This window comes from Apteryx mantelli, chromosome 26, assembly GCF_036417845.1.
Source record: "Apteryx mantelli isolate bAptMan1 chromosome 26, bAptMan1.hap1, whole genome shotgun sequence".
Taxonomy (NCBI): Eukaryota; Metazoa; Chordata; class Aves; order Apterygiformes; family Apterygidae; genus Apteryx; species Apteryx mantelli.
In genome coordinates this window covers 7,461,587-7,486,204 of record NC_090003.1, presented here as the reverse complement: position 1 = coordinate 7,486,204, position 24,618 = coordinate 7,461,587, and the positions used below count along the sequence as shown (strand labels likewise).

At 39.5% G+C, this 24,618-nt stretch overlaps 1 protein-coding gene across 3 annotated transcripts in view; it reads left to right on the top strand.

Annotated features, from left to right (window-relative positions):
• The window catches only part of LRRC38 (leucine rich repeat containing 38), a 96,432-nt gene that overhangs the window by 34,966 nt on the left and 36,848 nt on the right, over nt 1–24,618 (top strand). Inside the window, exon 1 of one of the 3 annotated variants that reach the window (XM_013940002.2) lies at nt 19,344–19,971. The exons of the other annotated variants lie outside the window; for them this stretch is intronic. Coding sequence (XP_013795456.1) covers nt 19,344–19,971 — 628 coding nt within the window. Of the gene's footprint in view, nt 1–19,343; nt 19,972–24,618 lie in introns of those variants that run through there. 3 annotated transcript variants of the gene reach the window in all.

Sequence of the window (24,618 nt, the reverse complement as noted above, 5' to 3'; positions counted from 1 at the left end):
TGCTGCTTCAAATTTATTTAAAAGAATGTTTGCTTATTGGGAAATACCATTCCTCTGAAACTAAAATTTGTGATAGGGATACATCAGCTTTAATGAAATGTAGTTTCAAAAACCAAAACAAATCATTCTTAACCTTATCAGAAGGGAATGTTTGGATTTCTGTAAGCCTTTTTGGAATGAAAGGAGAACATGGTACACCGAAAGACAAACTGGAACAAACCCATGACTGTACTTAAGATTTAGTTCAACAAATACTCATCAGGAACAAAAAGAGGATTTCAGCCCATTCTCCTCCAAGGTACTGTGAGGACCTGTCATCTTTATGCTCATTCATATGCACAAATTTGTTTCATAGGCTTATGAATAACCTTTTTAAAGGAGGGCAAGCTATTAGCTGGATTAAATAATTTCTTCCTTTAAACTGCACTGCATTCTAGGTGTAGAACTAAAGCTCTTGAACTTTCAGGAATTAGAGGCATCCAAGTACCAGTGGTACTTCCGATATGTTTATCATTTTTATTGTTCTTGCCAATAATGAATAGTTCTTCCTGTTCCAGACCATTCCTCGTGAGAAGCTCTTCAGAAGGTTTTTATCAGACTATGAAGAGTTTAAAATCAGCTTACATCATAGTATCCAAGTACAACCAAGGGAAAGAAATTTGCCTGAAAATGCAAAACAAGCAAGTGAAAAAGCTAGGAATGGGTCTTACCCATTGTTGTCTTGAGGTGAAATTGTTCCTAAGGTCTCGGAACTTTCTTTGATACTTGGGAATAACTTAGAAATGAAAGTTACAGGAGCTTGTCTTCTACTGAGGACAACATGTTACTGAATGAGGGGACTAAAACTGCAAGCCATTGCTGAAGCCCCTCTGATCTGAAAGTCTTCTGGAAAGGCCGATCTAACCTTGGGAGGTGATGTGGAACCAGACAGATGAGGAAGCAGTTTTCTCTCAACTCCACCAAAGTAAGGACTTTAATAAAACTATAGTTCATTATATAATATCCTGTTAAGCCAATAGGTTTTGTGAAAATAAATGAAATATTCTGAGGTTCTAACTCAACAATCAGTTTGCTTAAAGAAACACTTAATCACAAGCTTTATTTCAAAAGGGAAGGTAAGCACATACCTATATTCAAGTGTGTGCTGTTGCTGATTAGTAATGGGTTTAGGCATGTACTCAAATGCTTTAGTGAACTGAGGTTTAGATCTATACAAAGGTGTTGTAAGAGGTGTCTTTTGCTTCTCCTAGTGTTATGGCAATTCCCATGAAGTCTTTCAGCCAGCCCTTTCCAATTGGAGTGTGCCATTTTGGGGGTGTGGGGGGGAGGCTGCTCTGTGTTTTTAATCAGTGATTTAAGGGAGGAGGTAGAAGGGCCCTGGATTGCAAGCAGCCTTTTTATTTTTCATTTCATCTGTTCCTTCCTTCTGACCCTATCAGTCATTTATGCAGCTTCCTGAGAGGCCCCGGCTGTCTCGCTAGCTCAGTAGAAGCAAAGCATGAAACATAGCTGGATGTGGAGAAAGAACAGAGAATGTCCTGCACAGTGTTATGTTTCAGCAACAACTCAACCTTCAGTAACTCAAGGCCTGAGCGTTTTGGGGCAGTATTAGTGGAAATGATCTGATTTTTGTGTGCTATGTCTAGAAATCCTTTGAGGACAGCTCTTCTCCAGGACTGCTCAGTGCTGAGCGTGCAGAGCTCCTGTAAAATTCATCTGAGCCTGTGTGTGCTTGGCCCTTCTGCAAACCAATGCCCTAATGTCAAGACTAGTTTCTGTCCAGTTTGAGAAAATTTTGGGTTGCAACTCAATAGAAGAGCCTGCTTAAATGTCAGTTATGAAAAATATAAGCTATGAATAGAATTCATTTTTATTCACACTTCCAGAAGAGTTTGTTTTGCGAGCACTATTCTGCTCATGACTTATGCAAAGCTTTCTAAAAAGAGTAGGTGTGTTAAACAGTTCAAGAGTTGAGATGGGCAATTCTATATAACATGACTTGTTGAGAGATTTCTTCACAGTAAAGCAAAGTTGCCTTGTTGAAAGCAGGTAGTGAAAAATTGTAGCTATCACTTTGGGTCTCTTCTTTTGAGTACTGGGACATTTCTTCAAATGTGAATCGGGGGTTTCATATTTCAATACCTTCCAAAAGGGGTGGCTTTGGCCACAGAGGGGAAAACAGGAAATTACTTGCAAATTAATAAAGCTTGAAGAAAACAGCTTTTATGTTTCTGACCAATATTGCAGGGCCCACAACTGCCCTGGGCTGCAGAAACAGGAAATCTGGCAACAGAAAGATCTTTCTAGTTAGAGCAGCTTTGCAAAGGATATCAAATTGGAGGCATTTACACTTTTGGAGTGCATTTTTGTTGAAAGCATTGAGGGGGGAAATACAGGTTTACTTTCTGTCTACTGGAGACACTAAGCTGTGAGGTTTTTACTTGCACTGGAACCATTTCTATAGAAAAAGAAAATCTAGCAGCAGATGGAGCTGCACATTCATGAAAAACCGTAATAAGCCAGACAGCAGTCAGGGCACTTAAATCTGTTATCACGCTTCAATCTCTGACAGCTTTGGAACTTTGTAGGGTATTAGGGGGCTAATTTGGATCCTCCTCTGTCAAGAGATGAGTCAACATTTTTGTGTGGCCTTACATACATATACATGTGTAAGTATATAAAAAATATATCTATGTACACACACAGACACATGCAGGTCTATGTAATGGACTTTAAATAGTATATTTGATTATATTCCTGCCTTGGTTATTTACATAGAAGTTGAAGGTTTTTTTGCAGAAATAGAGCATTGCACTTAGAAATGGCTTTTACCTTCCCTTATTCACAATTTGTTAAATTTGAAGTCCAAATCTCTTGATTTCCGTAGGCTTTAAATAGCTATGGTTTTGTGCTAGCTTTTTTGTCACCATACTACTGGTTTCTAATTTCTGAAAAAGCATTTGGTGTATAAGATACAAGAACACATAAAGCCAGCCCCTGCTATGTTCTAAAACACTTGATTTGCATTTGTTCTGGTGGCTACAAAAGTGCCAGGTATTACAAGTGTAAACCAAACCTCACTGAAATCTATTGGAAGTCTTGTCTTGGACTTGTACCTTCTGTATCTTCACCAACACTGTCAACTGTCTTTCTTTGTATATGTATTCAAATTGTTCCAGAGCATTTTCTCATGTAAGGTAAGCAGTCAAAAAATCAGTTAGTGTACATCACTTCGTATTAGTCTTTATGTAGCTTTTAAAAATGCCAACCCAGAAGTTTTCTATCAGGCAGGTGTCAGGGAATGGGAGAACCTGGAGGATGCTTTTACCCTATTTACATTTCAAGCAGCCTTTCCCAACTGACAGGCACACAACACTTTTAAAGCATAGTCAGACTTGAGCAAATATAAAACAGAAGAAGAATTCACTAGTTGAAAAGTGAAATGTATCCTTTAGGAAGAAACTGGTAATTCTTAACTCTTCCTAAGTATTTACATAAGTTCATAAGTATTCACACTATGCAACTATTTTTAAGATAAACAGCTATAAATCAAATCAGGTTCCATGAATCTTTATACTCCTGACTGTAAAATGTAACATGCACGGATCTGTCTGAGCAACACTAGCTGTCAGTTGTAAAGGGGAGAGATTATTAAATCAGAAAATTAAATCAGTGCTTGAACTGGGAGATCTTAAACTATAGAATAGTAAATAATGTTTTTCAGTCATTTTTAGAGATGTGACTAAATCTTCAGCTAAATTTACAACTCCACATAGCTTCACCAAAATTAATATATACCAATTTTCACAAACCGAGGTTCCAGTCTGTGGGTCATAGAGGTAAGCTAAAATATTTTTATCTGATAGTTGTGTGCCTTGAGTCAGTGTAGTCTTTTTTTAAGGAATATCAGAATAAATATGCTCACAGGCAATAATGAAAAGCTACAACAGAGGTCAGTCCTGTCTTGCAGGACCTTAATCTAGATGCATAATGCACTTTTCCATTTTGTGTTAAATGAATAGATTCCTCTAAATGTGCAAATTCCTCTGTAAGGTGTCAGTATATCTATGATAGTTCTTAGCATGATAGTTCTTAGATATCTATGATAGTTCTTAGGCCTCTAGTAGTTGCAGGAAGGTCATCCTCTGCTTTTAACTTCTCCATTTGACTGTGTTTTGTTGCTAAGGCCTTCCTTGCCTTCAGCTATTACAATAGGCAAAAAGGGGAGGCTTTTAATGTGCTCTGAAAATAGTCAGATATGGGCTTAGCTCCTCTCAGGTGCTATTCCACAGTCACAAGGCCTTCAGTCCCTAGAGTCTGCAGTGTTTTTTGAGTTTAATCTGAGCACAGATAAATGCATGGCTCCTGGAAAGTACAGCAGTTTGGGTGGAGGAAAAGAGCAACTCTGAAGTAGCCAGATCCAACCTAGCCAGGAAATCCAGAGGTGCCTTTTAAGGGCAAAGCAGTAAGCATCCACAAGTGTAATAGTTTCATTTTTAGCTATACAGGTGATTGTTCTTTGTACAAGCTGCTTTTCTCTGTAATGCTGTTTCAATCTGTCCTGAAAAGACTCAGTTAAGATGAGTTGGGAGAGGGAAAGAAAAGAGGGATCTGCACAATAGTTTTATGCAACAGTAAGTTGATCTATATAAAATGTCAGGACTTCTCTGTAATGTTTCAAAGCCTATGATTTGACATTGGAGTGACTTGATTTTCTTATTTCCAAATTGAAATTTTCTTGTTCATGCAGTAAGGCTCTTCATTAGAAGCAGCTGAATTTGGGCCTTGTAACACCAAAGCATAAATTGCAGCCTTTTGGAATTAAGAGCAACTCCACTGCCTACCCAAAACAAATTACTGGCGTGAAGAGGGGAGTAGGGGACACACTCTCTGTAGACACTCTACACTACCTTTCTTAGACATGTAGATTGTCTTGTCATTCATAAAGTCCCATTTAGCTGATTGGGGGAAAAAATGCTCCTCAGCTGCCTTCTTGCTAAAGCTTTCTCCTGAGAGAGTAAAGGTGTCTGGGGGTGCTGTCCTGCAAAGACAAGTTTCATTGAATGCGGCAGGATGCATATGGTAAGAGCCAATTGCAGGGAGGGGGCATGTTACCGAGGATGCACTGGTATTGTGATTTCTGTCGCTAAGTACTTGATTCGGCAAAAGTCTTTCCAAAATTTGCCAGCAGTTGGCTGTACGTGACATACAATGGAGTGACTCAGAATTAAATACGGAGTGCCCACTCTTTACTACTTTTAAACCTGTGGATGACCACCATGTATTTAACCAAAAATTATAAGGTTGACATAGGTTTTCTTAGGTCAGGAGTGTTCATTTAACTAGGACAGTTAAATAAGGAAAGGAACAGAGCAGTTAAACCCAAAAACTTAAAAAGAAAAAACACATGTACTGTGTATTCAGCCTCTTCATACTGGTTATGGACAGAATAGTTCTGAGTTCGTTTTTTAATAGTTTCGAAGCCTTTCACTGCTTTACAGTGAGTTTATACAGATAAAACAGTTGTCTGTCATTAGGAATTTATATTTCCTAATTTTTGCTGTTCAGTGTATTTGCTGAGTGCTGAAAGTGCACCAAGAAAACATTTTAATTGTAACATTGTGGCTGAAACCACACCTGTCTGGAATTTGAGCAGAACCCAGCACGAAGTGCCTGCACTACTTGAAGCCATAACTGTGTCCTAGCAGCCAGGGTGTCTGCTGGAGAGTCTCTTGCATGGGGCAGGATTTGCCTGGGTTTATGAAGGAGAGGCATGGACTAAGGCAGAAATAGTGTATGGGTGCAGCCAGTTTCTTTTTGTAAATAGGTAATTGTCTGTTTAACAAATAACCTTGCATGTCTTGAAGAAGAAATGAGATGCACGTGCATGAGAAATTAAGGTCCATGGCAAAACTCTCATTTCCGCCTCTGTTCTTAGGGAGGAATCCCATATGAAAAAAGAATTTTTTCTTCCTGTGTACAAAGTATGTTCTGAAAATTAAGCAGCTTCATGAAGAAAGTGCAAAGATGAACAAAAGCTGATGGAAAGGAAATTGTTACATGTAAAATGCGTTTCAAGTAAGCGTTGTGGGGGGCAGAAAAGCAGGCTGCACGCAGGGATGAAGATGCTCATGAATGTGGGGAAGGAATGAGTAGAGATGTGTTGCACTGGTTTTTCCTGATTCTGTGACACACTTCATGTAACTGGGATTTATTTGCAAATAATACTATAAACGAATGAGCAGAAAGAGCATCTGAATAGTACTCTGGCCACCAGAGGGAGCGAGATATTCACCAATATTGGCTTGTTTAAAATGCACTCGCTGCGGGGCTGCCTTCCAGCACTTCCCCAGTCCCCGTGAGGGAATTGAGCAGACAAATATTCTCCAGACAAGGTTTTGGGCCACGGTTTCTTTGCCACATCTTCAAGCAGCAGTGTTGTTTTCCACCCTGGGTACATGTCCAAATCGGTATGAAAATATATGCTTCAATGAAGGGTTCAGTGAAAGATATGAGACAGTGATCTTCCAGCAGTAGAAACCATTGGTTTTCTCGAAATGACAGCTGTTGTAGTGACCCCAGCTCACCTTCTGGCTGGCAACCAAATTCAACAGTTAGCAGCAGTTTGAATTCTTTAAGGAGTAAAGCATGCCTCAAATCAAGACCAAACTAAACACTGAAATAAAAAATAGGTGTTTTAGTTATTTTGTAAAATCTGGTTTCTCATTCACATATTATTCCTCTGACATGTAGCTGAATAATATACTGTAATGTTCTTTTAAAATAAAACACCATACCGCTTAAGGGATTGGTCTCTGCTATGACTCCTAACATATTGTCTAGGAGAAGTATTAGACTAAAAGCATGGCTTTAAAAATATTTTTGACAAATAATTCCTGTTTACAGTATTCATTCACATGTTCAGGAGAGTAATCCAGTGGGTATAATAGCAAAGGAAATAATAATGACAAAGAATCCCAAACAAATGTAATGAATGTTCCTCATAGCTAAAACAGTTATTAGAGTCAGAGTTTGACTGTTCTCTGAACTACACTACAAATCATGATTCATGTCTGGATAAGATTAAATGATGACTTGAGAAGGTGCAGAGAATGATGGAGACCCAGTCTGAATATAGAGGGTGGGCCTCTACAGAGGAATGCAGTTAAACTGGAATTTGCAAAGTGAGACCTTATCTTTACATTACTCAAGTCATTGGCTGAGATCACTTTTTGTGATACTAGTTTGTCTGTAATAACTCGAGGGAGAGAGAGGAAGGCAGTTCAAATGCCTTCAGACTTTTCTGTTGAAGGGGTAAGTTAATTCAGGCTTTAAATTAGGGAATAAATGTTTTATTCTTTGCTTTGTATTTGCAAGGCCTGTTTTGCATTAAACCAATTCTGGGCACAAAGGTGAACTAGATAGTTGCTCTCCTGGAGACCTGCTCACCACTTTAATAGCCCCAAGTCACCTCCATTTGTCTTGAGATTGAGGCATTGTTGCATTGTTAAAATGCAAATATTTAAAAGCTTATGCCTTTTAAAATGGAAATGCTGAAGGCTTTTGAGGTGAATATCAAGCAACTTTAAACCTCCATCCTGTTGCATGTTCTATTTCCATGTTAAACAGTGGGAAACTGAGGCACGGAGTGAAATGACTTTTCCAAGGTTACACAGTAGACGAGGAATGGAGATAGGAAATGCCAATTCTCCCTCCAGTGCCAGTAATATCTCTATTCTATAAATTATTTCATTAAATGTGAGTAGTGGTCTAAGAGCTTTTGTTTACTGCATAGTTAATCTCTTGGTTTTGCTGCAGGAAACTGAATTAGAGGGTCATGATTCATGTATTTGTAGGCGTAGGCAGCTCTATGCCAAGTACAACACAAAGAATATTAACAATTTTAATTGCCTGCAAGCAATCCTGATCGTACAGCATCTTTCATAGCAAATAAGAAATCTTTCTTCAGAATGAGGACCCTTTGCAACTTATCAGGAAAACAATTACTTTTAAAATAAGGGGTTTAGAGCTGTGTCTTATGTCCTGTATATCCCGTAGGATTTACAGTGGTTTTATCCTTTCCCCTGTTAAACAGGGAAACAAAAGCACTGAGGTATTATGTCATAAGTGTGAGTATAAGCAAAATATTTCTAGATGGGCATTTTGCTTCAGGACATATATAGTTTAAACTCTGTGGATACTTTACTAACATAGAATATTTTATTTTGCATAAAACTATGTGCAGATCTTTCAGAAGGTTCATCAGGAATTGTGGGCTGTATTCTTAGGCTCAACAGTTGTGACCCTGCATCATTAATCCTTATACACTTAAATCAAGTTCTAAGTTACTTTCGTATCCTATAGCTTTTGAGAACACTGAGGCTTACAAAGGTCACTCCCCCCCCCCAAAAAAACAAAACAAAAACAACAACAAAAAACCTCTGTGAGGCACCTGGAGAATTTCCAGATTTAGCATCCAAAAATGCAGTTGATTCCTTCTGCTTTTTGCCCTCTGTCCCTTAAGAAGGTAATCATTAAGACCTGCCACAAGTCAGCAGGCAGTGCCAAACAATGCTTTTTAAAAGCAGTATGGTACTAATCAAAACAGTAAGATGTCTGCCCTACTGAATGACACCCGGTAGCCATGCTAACAGTGACAATATCTCAGTATACTATATTATCTGAAAAATGACAAGTCTGCAAACAAGCAAGTCAGTAGGCCTTTCTTGAACACTTGCATTAATTTATCTTTTGTACATTGAGTGATCTTTTTTGTTGTTTAAGAGCATCAGAAGTGCATGTAGAATGATTTTTTTTTCTTACTCCAAAAGTAGAGTAATTTAAGCACTTCAGTGGTACAGCTTGTAACTGTTTTCATTTTACCATCACACAGAATAGCATGCAATGCCCAGTAACTATCATGAGGCCTTCCAGTTGATGTTGGGGTCCAAATATCTTAAAAACAATCGGTTATTTGGGGCCTACATCTTGAAAGTCTCTGAGATACTTTGAAATGAGTCTGCATTCTCCAGGATGCTACTCAAAATGAATAGTTGCATTGGTATTTGGAGGCCTAAGCATAGATGTGTAAAGCGGTGTCCCAAGATGGCACTTACTTCTAATAAAGCCTCCAAATAACAATCCACTGTCACCTGTTTGCTACTATCCTGTTTTATCAAACAGCGCGAACTGATTTAGGTGCAGCCAGTATCTGAAAAGGTGGCTTCCTGGTAGTGCATAGGAAGAGTAGGACTGACTTTGCAGTAGAATACTCTGTTCAGTTAGAAACAACTTACCGTATTATGTTCATGAACACAGGGGTGTTGGAGATGCTCTCTCCCGAAGGTGAGATTCATACTGGCTTCTGGTAGGACAGCAGAAACAGTAGGGTTAAAGCAGGATAGTGATGGAGACAGTGCAGTTAGATTGTGGAGATAAAGTGATCAGAAAACTCCGTTTGGAAGGCATGACAAGTCTGCCCGTTGGAATAACAGCCTGAGGAGACTAACATGCAACTTCTCCTGTAGCTTTGGAGAAAACAAATCCCCCTTTTGGGGACCCAACAATAGCAATATAACAAAATATAACAAGAAGTCATTTTAAACTAAGTGCCCCTCTCACCACCATCAAAACTTGTCTCTGTTGGTGGTTCCAAACGTACTTACAAGTTGTGGTTTCTTGGAGGGTAACTTTGAAGGAGGACTGCCCAGCTGACTTACCAGTGCCTTGATGCCTCTTCCATGCCTTCGTCTGTGGTACTCCTGTAAACGTTTGGCACTGATACAGCACTGTTCCTCGTAGCTTTGAATAATTGGACTGCTTAGGCACCTTCTGAGAAGTTAACTTCAAATCATCTTCATCTTTTCAACACAAATAAAACTGTTGAAAAAGAAAAAGCAGGAAGCTAGACTTACACAAATTGCTTCTCCTACATATATAAGTGACCATGTCAGAAAATAAATCAAAGCCTTTCATTATCTACTTAGATGGTAAGATAATTCTGAGCTTCAGTTTTAGGAAATGACTTTTTGGAAAACTTGGAAGGTATTATCATACTGAGAAAAATTATGCAGAAAATTAAAAAAAAATAACAATTGAAATTTCTGGTTAAAAACTGAAAACATTTTTAACAAGAAAACAAATTATCAGTTGAGATTGTTCTTTAATATTTCCATTTTATTTAATTGCTAGAAAATGTTTTAGTGGATGTGTTTGGCTTGTCTATTTTAATGTACAGCTGTTCCATGATCCCTAAAAATATATTTTTGCTTATAGCACAGCCTGAGAAAATGGAGAATATAATACATTCCACATGTTACCACATGAATAATATTTTTACTATATTCATCTTCTCTGACATTTGCTTCCTGAAAAAATTATAAGAGCTGCAAACAAATCTCCTTCTTCTGTGGGATTCCATTCAACTCTAAGATTTAAGAAACTTAATTTATTCCACTTTTATGCAAGATCTGGTTTACTTTTGACATTGCCTGTGAAAGCTTTGACACAGAACGGTCCCAGAGATGTAGCTGTGATAGCTGTGAACTACAGTCCGGCTACCACTGGCACTAACTAATGCCCATTAACATCACTAATTTTCCTCAGGGGGGAAATTTTGAGCTTCACCTTCTTTTGCTGGTGTTTCTCAGCTTTAAAATCTCTGAAGAGTGACAGCCACTCTTCCTCACAAATTCTAAATGAAAGTATAAGCAGATGTGTAAAGAAGTTAATCCAAACACTAATTAAGGTTGTATATGCAAAGCAGATCTGCCACCTGGGAGGGACCAGTGAGTTACCCTGGCGCAGTAGCACTGCGTAGCAGCGTGGTCCAACTGCTGAATGCTGGAACTGTGCAACCAAACACTAACATGGTTCCACCTCCCAAGATGAGGAGTGCTCCTAAAGTTGTAGTATTTAAAACTACTACATACCGCTGCACTATCAGCATGTAAGCTGAGAGAAGTTGTGTTAAACATTAGAGCAGCAGTGCTAGCGATTACTAATGTACCAGTTCAAAGTGCAAGCGTAATAAAATTCTAGAGGTTGTGTCTAGTATCACTGAGTACTGGAGGAGTATCCCCAGATCCTAGTTACTGAGACGAGTAATTTCTGAACCAGTTCTGAAAGCTAGTCATTGCAATAATTAGCATTGGTTATCAACGTATTTTTAAAAAGCAAATCCAGAGGCAGTATTACAAGGCCCTGAATATTTGCTTTTTGGGGATAGCTGCACTCATTGATTTAATTTCACTTGACATTTCACCTATCTTATTAACAAGGCGAGTGAGATGTCAGAAAATGTTAAGTCAAAATATGCTGCCTTCCCTAAGGGGCACTATACTTTTGTATAGCCAGAGAAACTTGTAAGAGGATAGAAAGATTCTTTTAGAGTGAAGACATGAATGACCAGCATCACTTATCATGAGCAGGACTGTAGCTACTTCACGGTTATATCAAGGCATTGATCACTAAACTGAATTTGCAGGTCATTCTGTAAACATATTCTTTGCGTACTGTAAAATGTACAGGCCTTTTCAGCATTTATTTCATACTTAAAAGGTGAAAAAAGTCCTTTGCATCAGAGGGGGATTCCATCCCATTGGCCCAAGGATCTTCATCACCGTTTTGTTTGGTTTTGTTCATCATGTGGGCGTAAAAGAAGAATTAGGTATTTCTTGCATTTACAAAGGAGGTGTAGGGTTTTTTAATGCAGTATTAAAAAGGTTAGCAAATCTGTTGATTAAAAAGAGCTCTACAAAGCATACAAGCCCAGTTTTCAGTTGTTTCCACTAGACTGCCCATTCTGGACACCCATATTTGGTTTTTTGAAGGAAAAAGGGAGGCGAGGGGGAACTGCACATACACTCATTCATGAATTGATGACACACAAATGTATATATTTACATGCCCTTTTTCTGTCAGTTTATTTTCCTTTGAACATAACGTAAGTTTCTGGTGTTCCTTTTTCACTTTCAGTCTGAAACTAGTTTCATTGTTCCTTGGAAGCAATGGATGTGTTTCCATGGAGTAACTACTTTGTACAAATCTGGTTGTTCAGAAATAACCTAAAAGACGTGGCAGTGCATGCTTGCGGGGATGGTGCACATAATTTGATGTGTGCAATGCACTTGAAAAGCTGGTTTTCAAGCCCTATTTTGAAAGTACAGTCTGAGCTTTTTAAGCACTTGGTTATAATTTTGTAAAACATCTTCATGGTGAAGAGCATATAGGGATTTAAAATAATTTTCTTTGCCACTCATCTGATGCTTGGAATTCCCACTACTGCAAATGTGTTTTCTGTGTATTTGCACCAGTGAAGAGTGTGCAGTAGTAGTGGTCAGCATGGTAGATGGGAGAAGGGGAGTAAGTACATCTGACTGTCTTGTCAAAAAATCGAGCCTTTTTTTCCCCTCTATTGTGATTAGGTTGTTTCATGTCAGATAACCTAATTTAATATAGCCAAGGAAGGCAGCTTGCAATGTCTTTGTTAATGAAGTTCCTTTGTGAAAGCAGACTGAAGAACTGTCAGAAGGACCTCAGCCTCCAACTGAATTAGCTGTGCCCTTGTTTATAAAGGGAACTGTTTTCTTGCTGGGTGTGTAATTTGGCATGAATTTTTTTTAAAGCTGTTTTGATTGTTGCAAAGCTATTTGTTAGAACAGAGAACTCTCAAAAGGGTTTTGCAGGTGGCACGGAATGCAAATAAACACTATATCTCCTACTAGAGCAATAGAGATTTGCTTCCCAGGTATTCCTGAATCATTTCTTGTTTACCTTCCTCTAAGACTTTGTTTTCTGCCTCTGTTTGCTGGAACGTTACCATCTGTCGTACTTTACCCTCTGCTCAGCCAGATTGCGCAGCGGCACATTCAGCCTCGGAATGCTTTGATAAAGTGTTTAGTAGTAGTTCTCTGCAGAAGAGTTAGAATGAATTTGGAGCACATGATTTACATTTAGAGGAAGTTCCCCAGAGTCATTTGTTTCCTGTATTTTGAGCAAATGCTATATTTATAATGGCATTTATGGGTTAAAAATCACGTTCTACTTAACTTTTCATAAGAGTGGGATTAAACTTTGTAGTATGGGGCTTTGAGAATTTGCTCAGACTTCTTCTGTTTAGTTTCACTGCTTGAAACTTAGGAGCAGGCTGAAACAAGTTTCAGCTATGCAAGTTATGTTCAACTCAAATTGCTGCTTTAAAGTCAGTGAGTTTCATGAATTTTCCTCAAAAAATTTTATGCTGAAATTCTATTTAGAAACTTGAGTTCCAGATAGCTGAGATTCTCTGAATCTCCCCTCGGTTTTTCAGATTTTTCAGCCTCATTGGTAAATCTGATTAGATATATGGGGTTTGTGAAGAAACCTGAGACCAACTTTACATGTAATTTTGTAATACATAAGGATAGATATTCTGGCTCATACCAAAGATCCATCTAGCCCTAAATCTCTCAATCCTAGCTGGCAGAGGAGATACCGTGATTAGGAGGGTGGTTTTCCTGTAATGAGGATCCTGCCTTTTACTCTGGGTGAGTCGACCCATCAGTTTCTGTAAGCATGGGAAATCTGAGCAGTGGATACACACAGTCACATCTCTGCTCAATGGCTTAGGAGCAATGGGAGAATTTTCACTCTCAGTTGCCTTTAATTTGCTCTGAAGCTGTGATAATACTGGCTCAGTATGTGAAATATGTAGAGGGCAAGCAGTTAACTACATTGCAGCGGTTGGTTTGCAAACTACTTTCTGGGGGGGGGGAAGGAAACACATGATTTACTGTCTTCCTTCTCTTATGAATGATTGCACTGATTGTAAATGGTCTGCTAATAAGATAGTGTCTGTGTGACCCACATTTTCTCTAGAGCAGATGATGGAAGCGTTTTGATGGGGTTTGGCCCGACTCATTTGGCTGCTGAACTGCAGTGTCTAAAGTTCTCAAATTCAATCATTGCTGCTGTCACATTGATTAATTTTGATGTAATTTCCCTGCCAGTGACATAGCAGCAGCAGTGAAGGACTGGGCAGGTGTAATACAAGCTTCAGTTCACTTCAGTTTCTATCAGTTCCTCATAAATCATAAGAGACAAAGAAAGATTGCCTCTTTCTCTCTTTTGCTCTTTCAGTCTTTCTTCGATGCAAGATCAAAGGGAAAAGTGCCCAAAGGTGCCCCTTGGCTGTATTCATAAAAACATGTCTGGTCATAGCAAGGGAAGATATTTCTCAGAAGGATAGTGTGCCAAAGCCAAAATGTTAAATATCTAAAGAAAAATGGGATTTCTGTTCAGAGATTAAGCACTTGACTTCAGTGTTTAATTAACTTGATGTTAGCCATTCATATTTGGACATTGGTTCCCATGACACATTGCTAATGTATGATAATGAAGAGGAAAACCCTTTGCAATCAAGTGCACCTGGTACAGCAACCTGGGACATAACATGTACCTTAATTCAATGAAGCATAAGCCTGGAATAATAACTTCCTTCACAGAAAAATATGCTCAATTAACTGTTCACAAATATGAATGAGGATGGACAGTTTTCAGTTTCAGTCTCTTGTAAGTAATGATTTCTTGGATGAGATACTGCCCTTCATGTATGTCTGCACTAATTGTTCGTTCTTTTTCTTCCATTACTCTAAATTGTTTTGGGAAATTTTTGAGCACTTTTAAGTGGGGGGCTAAAAGTTTCTAAAGGAAAGATGAAACCTCTGCCATTCTTCCCCCAAACTATATATTCCTATACTAGGTAATGAAATGAATGTGTTATTTGTTACTGTGCTACAGATTACCGTGGAAGGTGCTCTGGTATAATAGGTACCGGCAGCAATCTGAAGTTCCAGGGTCAGTGTGGCATGTCACTCCCTATTTTATTTTAGAGACTACTTTTAGTGGCATCTCAAATGGAAAGCTGACTTGTAGCCATATCCTTATGTTGTCTTAATCCAAAGCTTATTACTGCACTGACAAGTGAGAGGAGTGGAGGGGATGAGAAGTTTTTTGCTTCCTCATCCTCTGCAAAAGGATTTGGCGTATAAAAACTCCTTGCTTATTTTGTAGGGTTAAATGAGTTGGCCTGTTTTTTTCACGTGCATTTTATAAGATATAATTGTATTATAACTTAGCCTGGTAGCTTCTGTCAAGTTTGGGACTGCAGTGTTCTAGAAGTTGTAAAAAGGGATAAATTAAGGCTGCTCTCTAATTCTGAGAGTTCATTGCACAGTACTTTGACTAGGAAATTGTTACCCTATTTGTTTTACAAGCACATTTCTAAGCCTATCTTGCCCCTCTTGCCTTGGGGAATTCTGGAAGCAAGAATGATAAATAAATGGGCTGATAGTTGAGATTTCATCTGTTGGGATCCCATCTATGTGGAGAGAAGTATCCTTGTATTTTGTTTGGCATCAATTTCTAATTGGGAAGCTCGTGCTTTTTCAAAATTATAAGAACTAAAATTTAGTACTGCAAATATTTTTTTGAATGATATGAGATAAAGCTATGAGGGCTTTGCTAGGGAGTGCTGAAGGAGCATATGATATAAACAAATCTTTATGTCTGAGAATACTCACCGATGGAACAATTCTGTATTTTAGCTTATTGTCACTGGAGGCCAAAGACAAAATTTTGAAGTTGTGCATTATCTACTTTGTGCTTTAGTGTCCCCCTCCCCCCCCCCAAATTCCACTTTTTAAAAAACGATTGGCTGTCTATGATCTAGTGTCCCCATTACTGCAACAAATAGGAGCCAGAAGAACTATGCACATGGAGAGAAATTCAAACTTCAGAGGAGTTGCAACACGTGGTAGGTTTGCAGCTTGGCTCCCTGGGCTTAGAGACAGTGTTGCAGTCGGAGAAGCTTTCCTTATTCATTGCATTAGCTTCACAGGGCTGATATGTGCATCTGTTAGGCTTGCTCCGTGACAGCACTGCTATCTTGGTATTCACCCCTCTAAAAACAGCACTTGAGAAAAGAAAACCACCTAGATCATGTATTTTATTTTTCTGCATGGAGTAATCAGGGTTTCTTTAGGACACTATTGAAAGAGGAAGAAATGAGGCTGAGTATGGGTAAACTGCAGGAGTACAGTAAAACTTGCAAAGAGCTCATCATAAGCTGTTGAGGTAATAGCTTATCATAAGCTATGGAAAGGCCAGCGTCCTATAGGGCACAAGAGGGTGCTATGCACTCAGCAGATAGCAGACTTAAACCCTTTATATAGTAACACAGGTTACTCTATTTTAGTGATGCAAATAAAAGATTAAACAAGTAAAGCTTTGATATCTTACTAGATAGAAAGCTTTGCAGAATCTCCTTTCTGCTATGCAAAATTGCCTGAAATGTGTGGAAAGGGAATGATGCTTCAAAAAGATTAAAGAGAATCTGTTCTATGAGGGAAACAGATGAGGTAAAGAATAAGTGATAGCCAAGGAATGAATAGAGCAAGACAGAACTGAAACGGGAAATGTTATACAGAGAAAGAGGTCACGAAGAAACTCTCAGAAATGAAAGACCGCCCAAGAAAGGTGTCAGACAACGGCAGGCAGCCTGTGATGGCAAGCACTCCGGCTGGCCTTGTGTAGCTGGAGATCAACACTGCTACGCGTTGTCAGTGAAACCGTGTTGTTTGGCTGGATGCTCTGGGAGCTGGGCCAATGTTTGACAAACCTACAGGATACCTAGCCCAAAAGATCCAGAGCTTGATAGTAATCACTGCTTTCTTGCCTACCCCTCCACGCTCATCTGTGTCTCAGGAGATCTCCACAGATTCTGTGGAGAAATTGCAGACTGCATTTATGAGTATGCAAAATAAGTTAAGATGTTGTGTTGTTACCAGCACCTCCCCTGCAGGGTGATGAATATACCTGAGCAACTGAGCAATAGGAAAGTTGGTTCTGTTTTTCACAGCAGGAGCAGTAGTTAGAGCAAGGGCTGGAATTTAGGAAAGCCGAGTCCCATTCCTGCCTCTGCCACTACCATGAACTTGGATCTTTCACAAATTGTGGTTTATTGTCTGTAGTCTCCCACCTGTGAGATAGGCATAATGGCACTAAGGCATCTTTGAACAGAGAATTTTAGACTCTGATTCTTTACATTTGATAGAAAAAGGTGGGCCTGCATGTGAGGAGCCACAGGGATCCTTAAATCCTACGTTCTTCTAATCTCACTGAATAGAGAACCATCTCACTGTTTAAGTGAAGTATATCATTACTGCAGGATAACAAGTCAATTCTGCTTTCCTTACTTAAAGGTGATAGGAATAGTTTTATCTCTGACCTAAAAATCTTAATCCAGTTAGAGGTGCAGAGAAACAGTAAATGACAACAAGAGCAAGCATTTGCATAAGTTTAAAAGCCATCAATTTTGCACAAGAAATATCAGTTGGAGTTGCTTGATGATGCTCATATATTTAATGAATCCCAACCAGATGAGAGATTCCGGTTTGTTCATTCAGAGATAATCTAACAAGTTACCACTTCCTCTGTAATTTAAAGGTAAATATTTTAAATCATCATCCCAGTAGTTTAACCAGACTTCTCTTTACCCTAGTGATCTATAGAGGCAGCTGTGCCCATTTATTCCTGGGTGTTTTAAGAGTAAGTCAAGGTAATTCAAGACATGACAGATGCACCTTTGGCACCACAATCAAAGTACTGGGGCTATCAAGAAAGCCTGCAGACGGAAAAAAAAAACTTCTGCAGGCCTGTGAAGGGGTACGTTCCCTGTGTTTGTAGCACTGTAAAACATAACCCAAAGCAAAATTATTCTGCAGTATAACGTAGGTGGAATGAGAAAACGGATGTTATGGTGGCATTTCACTCTAACACATCTGTAATAATGCTAAATAACATAATGACGCAGTAATGCCTGGCACCGTCTGATGTAGCAGAATGCATGGCACAGTCCCACTTCCAGATCATTACATACGGAAAAGGGTCCTTATTGAACAAAAAGCGGGAAGGAGAGGAGGGTCCTGTTTCTGCAAAACAGGATCACATACTTACTGAAGGGGAGGCTGATACTGCTTTCAGTATTCAAATTTAACTCCGGATATCTTGGGAGGATAGGCTATCTTAGAAGGAAAATTCCGTACCCTGTCCTAGATGAAAGATGCTCTCAATTCAGTTACAAAATGTTCCTAAATCAAGATTACTGGCCTTTCTCTGACCTAAGAATGAGCTTTCCAAAAGTATTTGAGTTTCTTGGCTCTAACCCTCAGGAATTAGGTGCCCAAATACTATTTGTATCTATAGAAAATCTTCTGTCATAGTCCATGTGTGGCCCAAGCACTAGAGTCCCATTTCTGTCTGTTTACAGGATGTGCACAAAGAGGAGGGATGGAGTTAAGCTTGCATCTGGCAGTGGACATGTCTTGGTGTGGATTTGGGGATGTGTCACAAACACAGATGCTGTGTTGCAAAATCATCGCTGCTGTGCCAGGGGAGGCAGGCACATTGGTTTTCAAATACTTCAAACCCCTGAAGATGAAGTAAATCTATTCAGTTTAAACTAGCTGAAGATCTGACCCACAACTCATGCTTTCACCTGGCACTGTGGACATTACCACTGCCATATTAGAAAGCAGCTGTTTTGGTCATTAAACTAGAAAACTGCTCACCTTTGAGACCATATTCCTTGTTGCTACAGTAGGTTATACTCCTTGATTAAGAGATAATTAGTGTCATATTTAAATAGGGTGAACGTGCTCGTCACTAAAAGCTGAGAAGGCATCCAGAAACGGCACAGGTCAGTGCTCCTTGTCTTTGGTTCCCCCCTTGCTGCTCTTCTGCTCCCTGTTTTGAAATGAAGGAGAAAACGGTTCTTAGCACTTAACCAGGTCCCTGCCCCTCGCCTGCCTTTCTGTAGGGCAGTGATCACTGATGCAGGTACATGCCAGGGCATGAAAAGATACCAAATAATTGATTTCATCAGGGTTCATTACCTGAAGGGCTTTTGAAGCATAAGCTGTTGCTGTCAGAGTCGCAGGATCAGGTGTGATTTCCCGTTTGCTGGAATATACAGCAGATATGCAAAGAGGCTCTCAGCTTTTTTTAGCTCACAAAAACAAGGGAGTCCTTTGAAAGGCCCTTCGTTTGCCCAATCATCGCTCTTTCCCTTACGTTCTACAGTATTATAATTCTCTGACAGTGTAAATCCTCACATTTGCCTCCCTCCCTCTTTCCTTCAGTCATCCTCTCCCTCCCCCCTCTCCAGGCTGCTGCTATCGGATCTGTGATATGTGATCTCCTGGATACAACCACACACACACACAAGTACCAGGCACTGCTGCTCAGCTGAGCAAAATGTCCTTCTCTTAGAAGTGGTGCTCATCACAGCTTTCAAATCCTTGACGATGTTGCCATGCTTTCCTTTCTGCCTTCTACCTTTTTCTGTCTTTGTCTGCCTGCTTTTCTTACCCGTGGGCCATTTTTGCCCTGCTGTCTGTAGCTGTATGGACTACCACACTATAGACTGCCGGGATCAAGGACTCCCCAGTGTTCCTAATCCGTTTCCATTGGATGTACGGAAACTTCTTATAGCTGATAACAACATTCAGGCAATACCAGCTGATTTCTTTATATTTTATGGAGATCTAGTCTATTTGGACTTCAGGAATAACTCCCTCACCTCTTTAGAAGAGGGCACTTTTAGCAGTTCTACCAAACTGGTGTATTTAGACTTAAGCTACAATAATTTAACACAGCTTGATGCTGGGATATTCAAATCAGCAGAAAAACTGATAAAATTGAGCCTTGGGAACAATAACCTGGCGGATGTGGATGAGGCTGCTTTTGAGAACCTGGAACAGCTCCAAGTGTTAGAATTGAATGACAATAACTTACAAAGCCTAAATGTGGCTGCCCTAGAAGCACTTCCCTCCCTGCGGACTATACGCTTGGAGGGCAACCCCTGGGTCTGTGACTGTGACTTTGCCAATCTTTTCAGCTGGATACAGGAGAATGCATCCAAGCTCCAGAAAGGTAAAACTCAGTGGCTTACAGTGCAGTCTGTGTGTTGCTTTGTATGTGTGTCTCGGAGGGAAAGAGTCAATTGGTCAAATTGTCCGAGTGTGCTGCCTGCAGTGACCCAAACGGCGTTTTGGTCAAACTGTAATTACATGCTTTGAACCTGGGAGTCCATTAAAATGATGTTGGTTTCTCTTTAGCAGCACTGTCCTCCTCCCAGTTAAGAAATAAAATTTAAAAATTAAGCTGTAATAGTTTTGATTTATAGACTAAACTTACATAGGTAGTGAAAGGAGCTTTTTCAAATTTGGTGAGCCCAGAACTGGATCTCTTCCAGGCTTTGGTTTCTCTCTGGTAAATATATTTCCTACAATAAGCCCTTTGAACAGCTGAATAGTCTGTGCCAGCTCCTTAAGAGAACTGATTTTTCTCTCATTTTATTCATCTTCTATAAAGCTGCATGGAAGAGTTAACTCCCCATTCCCTATTTTATACAAATGTGGCTGTCGACCCTTTCCTGGATCTGTTTTGTTGTGATAGTTTGTGCTGGAAACTTTTTTCCACAGCTTGTTTGTGGCTTTTTTTAATTGAAATAACACTGTTTCCAATTTTGGGAATCAATTAAAATGGCTCTGGAAAACCCCCAAATGCAGGACATCTTATCCTGATATTTGGGCCAGTAGTTTTCAGATGAGCTTTGAGGAAAAAGTATTCAAACTGCCATGTGTAAGGAATCCAGACTCTCGTTCCATGTTTCTCACCTGATGCTGAAGCCTCTCTTAATCCAGCTTTAGCTGGAGGTGACCTCGCCATTCATGCCTCCCATAGCACCAGGGCATAAACTCATGCTATTGAGCCACCCAGCTGCTAGCAGAAGGCAAACTGCTTGTGCTTGGAGGTTTGCAAGGCTCCAGAGGACGTACAAAGGATCACCTGCTGTGAAATCACTGGTGCCTGGGCTCTGTCTGAGATTGTCTCTGCAAAGGTGAGAAGGAAAAGGCTGAGCAAGAAGAGCTGAAGAGAATAGGATGAGGTCAAGGAACTGTGTGTTTGCTTGAATTCAGGTGCAAGAGAAGAACACAGTGAGTGCAGAAAGATTTCAGAGATTTTTTTTTCCTCCTTTCTTGATCACCAGAGAGTCTATAATCACTTATTTAAGCTCTTCCTATGCTCATGACCTTAGGTGGCATTATTTTAATACACTAATCTAGGCTGCCCTAAATATTCTTAGCTGCAAAAAAGCATGCTGGTTTAAGGAGAGAAGAAGTCATTAGAGGAAAAAGTCTTTTTTTCCTGCCTGCTTCAGCTGCAACTTTTGTCTTTACTGTTCCTAAACCAAACCCGGGCCTGTTCTCCTGCTTTCCCCAGTGCTCTAGCTGAAGTTTGTTCTTTGTCTGAACTAAGTATTTGCCCATCTCTCATGCGGACTCTGAGACAAACATTAATTCAGTTTCCCCCTGCCTTCACACCAAATTCCTTTTACCTCTTCTTCGACCTAGTTTCATTTGTTTTTTAACTCCTTGCTCCCCAAGCTTTCTGTAAGCAAAAGCTCTGATCATATTCTCTTCCTTCTCTGACCCTTGACTCTGCCCTTCTTTCCTTCCCTTTTAATGAACTAGCTCCTTCCCCTTTATCCAGACTCAGTCTGTTCAGTCTGAAAGTCTGTCCCAGCCCATCTCTTTTCTCTTCTGCCATGTCGGTGTTTTTAAGTTTATCTGAACTTATGTCTGGAAATCTCAAGTGATTTAAGCTTTCCCATGGTATTGCCAGTGTTCCTCAGTGTCATCCAAGGTTAGAGATTCTTTCTCACAGCATTTTATCTCATCTGAAATAATGAGATGATTTTTTTTAGCCAAGTAGCTTAAAAAAAAGAAAAATCGCCAGTCCATCTAGATATTCCAGAGTTTCAGCTTGATTTGATTTGGGAAGACGGGGAGGTAAGGTGCAAATGTTCAGGCTGGTTTCTTTGTCCAGAGGCTTTTTCCCCCTGTGGCCTAATGCTTTGCATTTACTCCTGGGAGCAGGTTCACAGATTTCTTTGCAGTCATATGAGTGAAATTTAGTGCATGTATGCAAAAGTGTGCAAATTCAGCATTTTCATTGCCTGTTTTGAGCTACTGCCACAAAAATATTGGCTGTCTCCTATAATAAACTAGAAAAGCATTATTCAAGGAGGTGAGGGCAAAACCAAACCCCAAAAAGAAAGACTGTCTCAATGACATTTTAAAACCAATGGCTGCAATTGAGGACCTTTCGAAGCAACTTTTGGAAAGTCAGTGTAAAATTAAATCTTACCGTTGAGATTTGATTGCATTTTATACCTGTTTTTCACAATTTCAAGTGATGTCAAAATGTTTTACCCATTAGGAACTAATCATCTTCGTATTTGCCTGGTTATACTTGTCCAAAGCAGTATTCACTTGGCCTTTCTGATATCACAGCTTCTCTGGGGGGAGGGAAAGAGCAACTCGCTTAGATTCAGCATTCAGACTCCTCAAGGTACTGCAGCAAGACTGGAGACAGAGGAGGGTATTCTTGCAGCAAGCACATCAAGATAAGTAGGGCAGCAAGCATTATGCCTGGAAACACTGCAAAAGAGAAAGATAGGGACATGCATTTTCAGGGCCCAAGATAAAAGCTCACTTATGTTGGCTGCATACTTTTATAATTCTGTAGCAGCTCAAACATCTGCATTGTGTGGCCTGTACTAATGGAAAACAGCAGAATGGAAAAAGGAATTGGCTGGGGATTTTCTTCTCTTTACGTTCTTTGAGAATAGGCTGTGATTAACAATGCAGAGCTGTTCCATAACAGACTGAAGTTCCCCAGCCTTTTAATGGCAAATTTAGTAACCTGGGTTTACTGAGAAGGGAAAGAATGTGGAGCAGTGACTGACAGTAACTTTCGCCAGTGATCCCCAGCCCTTATATGAAAAGTACAAAGGCACCGCAAAGAACCTAAAGGCTCTGTACCCTGTTGTGTCTTCTGCTCAGAATGGATTAGAAAGGAAAGGATGTGCCCAAGCCAGAAAGAAACTCTCTCTAAAGAGTTAGTGGCTGCCGCTAAAGACTGAACTGTGATCCATGGCTCCAGTTTTCAAGTGTTACTGTACTGCAGTAGTCCTTTAAGATTCAGAAATGGTAGCAAGAAACAGAAAAATGGCCTGGAGGAAAACATTGACAGATTTAGGTTCTAGGAATTAATTTTTATTCTTCACTTCGAATGGCGCTTAAAATAGTTTAATGTGCCCTGCTTGCATGTCTGAGACAAAAAAAAAAAAAAAGCTTTGTCAATATGAACTGAAATTTCAATATTTGGTCCTGAAACTGTCTCTCTGCAGTCTGGGCCTCTGGAAAACTCAGTGATCTGAACTAAAGCCATACTCCAACTCACTAGTTTTGCAAAAGCCAGGTCCATTTTCTTTCTGGCATGCTACCAGAAAAAGCTTGTAAAATTATAACTTATGCTGACCTGTCTGACTAGCTGACTGTAAAGCCTCTTCCCAGCTGTGCTGCCTTTGCAAATCCAACTTTGTCACTTCACGCAAACAGCTGGGATTTGAATCGCTTTAGATTCCAGCATTTGTTCATCCAACCTAAATTTCAAAATGAAGTATTAATTGGCAATAAGTGAATATTCTCTCAAGCTAGATATGCAGGCAGACTTACTAAGGATCTGCACTAAAAGTTTTGCAATTAAACTCAGCACTTTACCTGCTTTAAAGAAGCAAATGTATTTTTACATGTGTAAAAAGGTATTAAAAACAATTTTCATCATACTCCAGAATGACACTACATTTCTACCCTCTGATTTGATTAATAATTGATTAAAAACTTAATTTGTATAATGCAAAAATGTAGTCAAAGGAACAGTCAGTGAAGTGGAATGGTGATAAGTGGAGAGTACACAACAGAGACTGTTTTCCAGGGAAGACCTTCCAGGGAAGGTGTTTGCTATGGGTGAAAACCAACCATATACATATAACTTCTAAAGACTTTCTGTGCAAGGATGAATTTGATTTTATAAGTGTTTGGTAAGCCTGAATGGCAGCATGGTGGCTGATGACATGTATCAAAGGCTTCCCATTAGGAAGAGCATGGTGCTTAAGAATACTGGATAAATTTATGGAAATAGGAAAGTTGATGCAAGACCTCTGGGTCTTCAGAGAAGATAGGTATCTTTCATGGAAGGCTTTACCCCATAAGGGAAGATGCAAACTTACAGAATGAAAAGTGAAAGGACAAAGGTCTAGGTTGTTCTTGAACATGCTGTTTGAGGAATTCAAGGAAACTTTGTATGTGAGATGTATGTGATTATGTTCTCTCCTCTACTTGCTTATATTTGCTCCGTAGTATCCTTTTTCTTCATCTTCTTTGGCTTTTACCAAAAATGATTGACAAGGCTGAAGTTCTGTGAAGTGGGGATTCAGGAAAGCAGAGAAGGAAGAAGAGAGTTTGGACTCCTCTGACAGAAGTAATTAAGAAAAATGCAACTAAAAGTAAGATGTACTGAATAAAGGGAAAGATGGTTACAGGTTGAGTTAATTAACTTTCAGATATGATATGTTGAAATTTTGATTTTCAGTGAAGTTAAAGGAAATTTGCCTTTCATTTTTTCAAGACCAAGAGTCACTTTAAGATTTCTTGCATATTCTGACTCAGT